The 9,682-nt window shown below is 38.7% G+C and overlaps 1 protein-coding gene across 1 annotated transcript in view; it reads left to right on the forward strand.

Annotated features, from left to right (window-relative positions):
- The window catches only part of Znf292 (zinc finger protein 292), a 92,893-nt gene extending 83,447 nt beyond the window's left edge, over positions 1–9,446 (forward strand). The window contains exon 8 of the mRNA XM_005080824.4: positions 545–9,446. Coding sequence (XP_005080881.1) covers positions 545–7,654 — 7,110 coding nt within the window. The 3' untranslated portion in view covers positions 7,655–9,446. The remainder of the gene's footprint in view (positions 1–544) is intronic.
- The last annotated feature ends 236 nt before the right edge of the window (positions 9,447–9,682 follow it).

The raw sequence follows: 9,682 nt of genomic DNA on the forward strand, positions 1-9,682 counted from the left end.
GATGACTTTGAACTCTGGATCACCCTGCCTCTACCTCCCAAGTGTCTGGATTTCACGTGTGTGTTCCATAACCAGCAGGGTAGTTTGGTATATCTTTTTTGATGTGGTATAGTTTTTCTCACATTCCTTTGAAGTTAGAGTTGAAAATTATAGCCCTGCCCTAAAGATTTCATGAACTGTTGATGGAGATGCATGAATAATTGCAATATATACTACAGACCTTTCTACTACATTTTAATGTTGGGCCTCCTAGTACATTGATTAAATAGTGGCTTATAAAGTAGCTGCTAAGTGAACGACACCAGTGTGTTTTCTAACCCACTTATCTGTGTTAATACTCAAGTAGTCCTAAACACAGAGAGAGGAGAGAAAGTTCATACTCAGAAAAAACATAAGTGTTATCAAGGCAAATGAGAGGTTAGAATATTTGAGAAACTATGGTTAACTTCTTGAAAGCCTAATTTTCTGAAATCAAAAACAGAAAACAAATGCATTTGTGCTGGATAGTGAAGATTAACTTTTCCTGTTTTTGTTTGTTTCACAGACTGAAGGGGCTGGACTTGCTACTTGCATAGAATTATGTGTGAAAGCTCTTCGCTTGGAATCTACAGAGAATACAGAAGTGAAAATATCAGTTTGCAAGACCATTTCATGTTTGTTGCCTGATGATCTAGAAGTGAAACGTGCTTGTCAACTGAGTGAATTTCTTATTGAGCCTACAGTAGACGCATATTATGCTGTGGAAATGTTATACAACCAGCCGGACCAGAAATACGATGAAGAGAATCTTCCTATACCAAATTCTCTACGCTGTGAGCTCTTACTTGTTTTGAAAACTCAGTGGCCCTTTGATCCAGAATTTTGGGATTGGAAAACCTTAAAACGACAATGTCTTGCACTAATGGGCGAAGAGGCATCTATTGTGTCTTCAATTGATGAGCTAAATGACTGCGAAGTGTATGAAAAAGTAGATTATCATGATGAAAGCAGAGAAGCATCTGTGAATGGTCTTTCTGGTGGACTTGGTATCAATTGTGACCTGCTGATGGATCCTGGCGATGAAAAGCAAAAGAAGAAGGAGATAAAACAATTAAAAGAGAGGGGGTTTATATCTGCTAGATTTAGGAACTGGCAAGCCTACATGCAGTATTGTGTGCTATGTGACAAAGAATTCCTTGGACACAGAATAGTACGGCATGCTCAAAAACATTACAAAGATGGGATTTACAGCTGTCCCATATGCGCAAAGAATTTTAACTCAAAGGAAACTTTTGTCCCTCATGTCACACTGCATGTTAAACAGTCTAGTAAAGAGAGGTTAGCGGCTATGAAACCATTAAGAAGATTGGGAAGGCCTCCTAAAATCACAGCCCCCCATGAAACTCAAAAGACTAACACTAATACCGTGGCTAAACAGGAGCAACGACCTATAAAAAAGAATAGTCTCTATTCAACAGATTTCATAGTGTTTAATGACAATGATGGTTCAGATGATGAGAATGATGACAAAGATAAATCTTACGAGCCAGAGGTGATCCCTGTTCAAAAACCAGTACCTGTTAACGAATTTAATTGCCCTGTAACTTTTTGTAAAAAGGGCTTTAAGTACTTCAAAAATTTAATTGCTCATGTAAAAGGTCATAAGGATAATGAAGATGCCAAACGCTTTCTTGAAATGCAAAGCAAAAAGGTCATTTGCCAGTACTGTAGACGGCATTTTGTAAGTGTCACTCATCTCAATGATCATTTACAAATGCACTGTGGCAGTAAGCCGTATATATGTATACAGATGAAATGTAAGGCTGGCTTTAACAGTTATGCAGAGCTGTTAGCCCACCGAAAGGAACATCAGGTCTTTAGAGCAAAGTGCTTGTTTCCAAAATGTGGCAGGATTTTTTCACAAGCTTATTTACTGTATGATCACGAAGCACAACATTACAACACCTATACTTGTAAGTTCACAGGTTGTGGTAAAGTTTACCGTTCTCAGAGTGAGATGGAAAAGCATGTGGATGATCACAGTGCTCCTGAGAAAGTGCTGTCTCCTGAAGACCAGCTTCATTTACCTGCAAATGGTGTGGCTCAGAACACCGAAGGGAGCACTGGGGAAGGAGGGGCAGGGCTTCCTCCAGGGCGTAGCACTGAGAAGAGCGTAGGAGCAGGCAGAAGTGATGGTTGGGATCAAAGTCAAGCAGAGTCAGCTGTGACTAAGCCGGGCCAATTCTCTGCCTCTGAACTCCGGCAAGCCAACATACCATTGTCAAATGGTCTGGAAAACCCTAATAATACTGCTGTTCTTCAGACCAATGAAGTAGCTGTGTCCATCAAGGTGTCTCTCAACCATGGGATTGAGAATAACTTTGGAAAGCAAGAAAAGCTTACTGTGGAAGGCACTGGCGAGCCCCTGGTGACAGAGTTGCATAAACCAGGTGAAGGTGCTGCTGTTGGTTTGTGTCATCCAAGTCTCCAAGAGCAGAAAAAACACCTAAGTGAAGCCCAGATTGCTCAGAATCCTTTAGCACAGGCAGAACCGCTGAAGATGGGTGACCTTAACCCACAGACCTTAGAAAGACAGGTGAACACTCTGATGACCTTCTCTATACAAAGTCAGGCAGGACTTGAAGACAGTCCACAAACTTCCAAGTTTGAATGTGGCAGTGATGTGAAGACATCACCCAGCCTTTATGATTTACCTCTTAAGACACTAGAAAGTATTGCATTGGTTCCATCGCAGCTCAGCCTGAGCAGTTCACTGGGAGCTCCATCAGTACCTCCAAAACCTCCAGTGCAGAAATTCAACTGCCAGGTCGAGGGATGTACTCGAACATATAACTCCTCACAGAGTATCGGAAAACACATGAAAACAGCACACCCTGACCAATATGCTGCCTTTAAAATGCAGCGCAAAACTAAAAAAGGTCAGAAATCTAACAACTTAAATACACCAAATCATGGAAAGTGTGTTTATTTTTTGCCATCCCAAGTGAGCAGCTCTAATCATGCTTTTTTTACACCACAGACCAAAGCCAATGGGAGTCCTGCCTGTTCAGCCCAGTTGCAGCATGTCTCGCCCTCCATTTTTCCAGCTCATTTAGCAAGTGTATCCACTCCATTGTTACCCTCAGTGGAAAGTGTCCTAAGTCCAAACACACCTTCTCAGGATAAGCATGGACAAGACGGTATATTATGTTCACAAATGGAAACTTTGTCTAATACTACCTTGCCAACACAAATGGAAGATCTAACCAAAACAGTTTTGCCTTTGAATATTGACAGCGGCTCTGATCCTTTCCTTCCTTTACCTACAGAAAATAGCTCTCTCTTCCCATCACCAGCAAACAGTGAGAATAATTCTGTTTTTTCCCAACTGGAAAATAGTGCAAATCATTATCCCTCACAGACAGAAGGAAACATGACTTCCTCCTTTCTAAAAGGAGGCAGTAGTGAAAATGGAGTTTTTCCCTCACAAGTGAATATTGCAGATGACTTGCGTAGCACCAGTGCTAAAAAGTCTGCATCTAAGAAAGTGAAAAAGGACCGTAGTCGAGGCCCAAATGGGAAGGAAAGAAAACCCAAGCACAACAAAAGGGCTAAATGGCCTGCGATTATCAGAGATGGGAAATTCATCTGTAGCAGGTGTTTCAGGGCTTTCACGAACCCCAGGTCCCTGGGGGGACACCTGTCTAAACGGTCTTACTGCAAACCACTGGATGGGGCAGAAATTGCACAGGAACTTTTACAGAACGATAGAGATCCTTCACTTCTGGCCAGCATGATTCTCTCCACCAGTGCAGAGAACGTGGACCAGCCACATCAGTCCACCTTTAATCCAGAAGCATGTTTTAAAGATCCATCATTCCTGCAACTTCTTTCTGAGGAAAACCGCTCGTCATTTTTATCAAGTGCATTTCCTAGATGTGACGTGAGTAACTTTAATGCCAGTGGTAGTCAGGAAGGCAGTGAAATTATTAAGCAGGCTTTAGAAACGGCTGGCATTCCCAGCACATTTGAGAGTACTGAAATGCTTTCTCAGGTGGTTCCTGTAGGCAGTGTCTCTGATGGAGCACAAGGAAGTGCAGCAGGCATGCCAGCTCCAGCTGTGACACCCTCCTTAAAGACTGCTTGCCACCCGAACACCCCACCAACAAACCAGGACAAAACACCGGATTCCAAAACGTCCACAGTCAAGGAATGTAACAATTTGCCTATCTTTACAACAGACTTACTCCTAAAGACTATTGAAAATGGTCTGTGCTCTAATTCATTCACTAATTCTACTGAGCCACCACAAAATTTTACCAGTAATAGCACACATGTTTCTGTTATAAGTGGTCCTCAAAATACAAGATCCAGTCTTTTGAATAAAAAAGGAAATAGTGCATCTAAGAGAAGAAAAAAAGTCGTTCCTCCAGTAATTGTACCCAATGCTTCCCAAAATGTGGTACCAACTAATGTAACAGTGAACCTCACAGCAAAGAACCTTAAGGTTCCTGATGCCAACATTAGTTCAGAAGTAATTCCAAATCGTGAACCTGAGGTTTTGGTGGAAAATCTCACACAGAAATTAAATAACATTGACAATCATGTCTTTATAACTAATGTAAAAGAGAACTTTAAAGCCAATCTTGAACCACATACAGTGTTACCCTCTTTAACATTAAAAAATGAAAACGGTGATTCCCGAATGATGGCTTTGAGTTCATGCACATCGGTGAATTCTGATTTGCAGGTTTCTGAAGACAACGTTATACAGAACTTTGAAAAGACTCTTGAAATTATTAAAACTGCTATGAATTCTCAATTACTTGAGGTAAAAAGTGGATCTCAGGGTACTGGTGAGACACCACAGAATGCTCAGATTAATTACAGCATGCCGCTTCCTTCCATAAGCCCTATCCCAGAAAACAAGTTACCTGATTCTTCTCAGTGTTCCTCTTTCCTAACTGTAATGCCAACAAAAAGTAACATTCCCCAGTCTGAAGCATTACACAAGGAAGATCAAATACAGGACATTTTAGAAGGTTTGCAAAACTTAAAGTTAGAAAATGACCTCTCCACTTCAGCTTCCCAGTGTATGCTAGTAAGTAAAACAGTAGCACTGCCCCCTACTCCTCCTAAATCAACTGCAAATATTGCAGTCCAGCCAGTTCCCGAAATGATACATATCCAGCTTAATGATAGAGTTAATAAGCCTTTTGTGTGTCAAAACCAAGGCTGTAACTACAGTGCCATGACAAAGGATGCCCTGTTCAAACACTACAGTAAAATCCACCAGTACACTCCTGAGATGATTCTTGAAATTAAGAAGAATCAGTTAAAATTTGCTCCATTTAAATGTGTAGTACCTACATGTACCAAAACATTTACAAGAAATTCTAATCTCCGGGCACACTGTCAGTTGGTGCATCATTTCACAACAGAAGAGATGGTGAAGTTAAAAATAAAAAGACCATATGGAAGAAAATCTCAGAGTGAAAATTTGTCAGCTCCACAAATTACTCAAGTGAAGAAACAGCCACTCATAGCAGAGGAAATGAAAACAGACTTACAGCCTGCTGTAGAGTTACCACCAGTGACAGATGATGCTCTTGGCAATGTAGCAGTAATTTCAGAAAAACAATTTACAGAAAAAAAAAGTCCTGAGAAACCAGAAACTTCTTTACAACCTGTCACAGTCACTGTTGAACAATGTAACACAAATCTCACAAATCTGAAAACCAAAGGCAGGAAAATTAAGAGGCATAGAAAAGAAAAGGAAGAAAAAAGAGAGAAAAATCCAGTCTCCCAGTCCACCGAGTTTCCAGCAAGATACAGTCCATATAGGCCTTACTGTTGTGTTCACCAGGGATGCTTTGCTGCATTTACAATACAGCAAAACCTGATTCTTCATTACCAGGCTGTACATAAATCAAATCTTCCTACATTTTCTGCAGAAGTTGAAGAGGAAAGTGAAGTTGGCAGAGAAAGTGAAGAAACTGAAACTAAACAAACAATGAAAGAATTTCGGTGTCAGGTGAGTGACTGTTCTAGAATTTTTCAAGCAATTACTGGCCTAATACAGCATTACATGAAACTTCATGAAATGACCCCTGAGGAAATTGAAAGCATGACTGCTGCTGTGGATGTTGGCAAATTTCCATGTGACCAGTTGGAGTGTAAATCTTCTTTTACAACATATCTGAGCTATGTTGTTCATCTTGAGGTAGACCATGGCATTGGAACAAGGACAAGTAAAACAGAAGAAGATGGTGTATTCAAGTGTGACTGTGAAGGATGTGACCGGATATATGCAACACGGTCTAATCTCCTCCGACATATCTTTAATAAGCATAATGACAAACATAAGGCTCATCTGATTCGACCAAGAAAATTAACTGGCCAGGAAAATATATCAAGTAAGGCAAACCAAGAAAAATCGAAGTCTAAACATCGGGTGACAAAACACAGCAGATCAGGAAAAGACGGAATAAAAATGCCTAAGACCAAGCGAAAGAAAAAAAGTAATTTTGAAACCAAAAGTGCAAAAGTTGTGGAGATTGAAGAAAATAAGCCTTATTCTCTAAAACGTGGAAAGCATGTATATTCCATAAAGGCTAGAAACGACGCCTTGTCAGAGTGTACAAGCAAATTTGTGACGCAATATCCATGTATGATAAAGGGGTGTACTTCTGTTGTTACAAGTGAGAGCAATATAATTAGGCATTATAAGTGCCATAAATTGTCCAAAGCATTTACATCACAACACCGCAATATTCTTATTGTCTTCAAGCGATACGGCAACCCACAAGGAAAGGAAACTTCTGAGCAAGAGGATGGTAAAGATGATATGAAAGATTCTGACACATTGGTGTTAGAGAAAAATGATAATTCAAAAACAGCTAACGTCCCACAGGAAGAAGATATAAAAGGTGAAAAAGATGAAATGGATGAGCTAACAGAATTATTTATTACAAAATTAATCAATGAAGATAGCACAAATGTAGAGACTCAGGTTAATACTACTTTAAAGGTAAATAATGATTTTCAGGAAAATAATTCCTGCCTATCAGAAAAACAGAAGGCGAGCAATTTGAAGAGAGTTCATAAAGAAAAAAGCATTGTGCAAAATAAAAAAAGGAAGGTTGATAAAGCCGAGCCGGAATTACCGTTGGCGGTAAATAATGCACACAAGGGTGAAGAGACTGCTGTGGCAGTTCAGACCACCGAGGAGCATCCTGCATCCTTCGACTGGAGCTCCTTCAAACCAATGGGATTTGAAGTGTCATTTCTTAAGTTTCTTGAAGAATCTGCAGTGAAGCAGAAGAAAAGTACTGACAGAGACCACTCAAGTGGTGGAACTAAGAGAGGGTCCCATTCACATTCAAGGAGAAACATTGATAAGACCTCTGTGACCACTGGGAACCATGCATGTTCTTGTAAAGAAAGCGAACTCTTTGTGCAGTTTGCCAATCCCTCCAAGCTTCCGTGCAGCGAGAATGTAAAAATTGTTTTAGACAAGACTCTTAAAGATTGCAGTGAGCTTGTTCTAAAACAGCTTCAGGAAATGAAACCTACTGTCAGCCTAAAAAAACTTGAAGTGCTATCCAATGATGCAGATAGAACTGTTGTGAAAGAAGTCAGTATAGGTAAAGCCACAGGCAGAGGGCAATACTGATAGATAGCCCGTGTACTATAAATACATATCATTTGTAGTTCTAGTTTAAATAGAAAGCCATCAAGCATGCTGTAATTGTGAGCTTTTAATTTGTTGACATGAATTAACCTAGCTTTAAAAATGAGGAAAAAAAAAAGCCATGACATTTGTCATGTAGAACTTTATTTTATCCCTATGGGACTTGAGCAAAATCAATACTTCAGTTATTGTAAATAATTGAGTTAAGCCTCAAATTTCTGTCACCCAGTTGTCCTTTCCATGAACTATACTGAATTATCTGTGTGATTGGTATCTTTTCAGCAGATCACCACTCATGTATAGCAGTACTCTTTATTTGTAGATAGTTTTTGTATATATTTATTATTGTAAATCATTTGCTGCCACCAGCAGTCTGTAAGTCTAAATGAGTAAATGATACATTTATATTTGCAATTTTAATTTTAACAAAGTGATCAAGTTTTTAAACTTTTATTGTTTTAAATTAAGAACTTTTTGAACTAAAACTAGAAACTGCCATAGTTAATTTTTTTTAACATAAAACATTTACAAGATGATGTCAAAGTGGTTCGCACGGTAGGCACATTACAGCTCTCTGCTTTGTGAGTTTGCCATCCTCCATTCTTGGATGGTATTCATGTGAAATTCAAGCAGATTCTCTAGTCATTTCATATAGCTTCAGGTTTTTTTCCCTTTTTCCATTGCTTCTAATTGGATATAATTATTATAAGTCCATGAAATGTAATGGAAATGTGAATAAAAACTTTACTACATTGAAGATTTTAAACATTGGTATTTTAAAATATCCTTTGTCAATGTGATAGAAACTAGTAGTGGAGCAGTGTAAATATTCAAGGTGGTGGTTTGTGAAGTAGCCCAGTATTGCCTTAAATAAAATCACATTTCAGTTCTTCTTTTGTATGTGATCTTATAAAGATTTTTTTCTTCCCATTTTCCGAGATTTATGGATGGTGTATAGCTTTAAACTGTATAAACTTTTGTGGAAAGAATTTTTTTAGACATTTTATAAATTTTAAAATTGGTATCATCAAAGTGAGCCCATCTTGTGTTTATAAAATGAAAGAATCTTTAACATTTATAGTTAATAGATGAAACACTTTCTATGAGGAAGTCATATGTTTTGATTTTGCTATTTATAGGCCTTAGGTTGTGCAGATTGTCTGTATTTTCACATTGTCTAATGATACTATTTTTCATTAGATTAGTCTTCAAGAACAGTATTAGTCATGATTGATGATTTGATCACTCAGTGTCTAATTCTAGCTCAGCTTTATTCACCAACCTATGCTGGAAGGTAGCAGTTATTCCTGGAGCACTTACAGCCACGTGGAAAGCACAGCTAACGGCGGTACTGGAAACACGGCATCCCTGGAATAGTTACTTTCATTTTTGTTTGCCATAATTGTTGTTTTGTTTTCTTTTGTTTGACATAATATAAAGCAGTTACATTCGCAGTGTTAGCCTGAGCTGTGGTGTTGTGTATCCCCTGTACAGCATCAGACTTGCAGGAGAAATGAATCACTTACCTGAAATTACTGGGACTCTGAATAAATAAGCATGGTGAAGGAATGAACTTAATTGCTTTTGGAAACTTTAAAGTTTTATTATTAAAACATAGTTTTATTTGGGGGACTTAGTGAGTTGTGTTGAGTAGTTGGTTTTACCTTAAGGTTTCTTTTCAGTATGCATAAAACTTGACACATTAAAATCCTTACCATTTGGTAAGCCCACTGTTATTTATTAATGTTAAAATAAAGGTGGTTTTCATGGGTGATTTATATTTTTTAAACAACTGAATAATTTTTTGTTCATGAGATGTTTCCATATAGTTTTCTTAGGAGCCTCCTAACTCTTAAAGATGAAAACTTAGCAGAACTGACCGAATGCTGCAGCAGAGAGTTTCGTCACCAGTCATTGTAAGTTAGCCACTGTAAAGCCAGGCATTATAGTCCACACATACAATTCTAGTCCTCAGAATTGCCTCAGAACCCAGGCCAGCCTGTGCCACAG

This window comes from Mesocricetus auratus, unplaced genomic scaffold (assembly GCF_017639785.1).
Source record: "Mesocricetus auratus isolate SY011 unplaced genomic scaffold, BCM_Maur_2.0 Super-Scaffold_6730, whole genome shotgun sequence".
Classification (NCBI taxonomy): domain Eukaryota; kingdom Metazoa; phylum Chordata; class Mammalia; order Rodentia; family Cricetidae; genus Mesocricetus; species Mesocricetus auratus.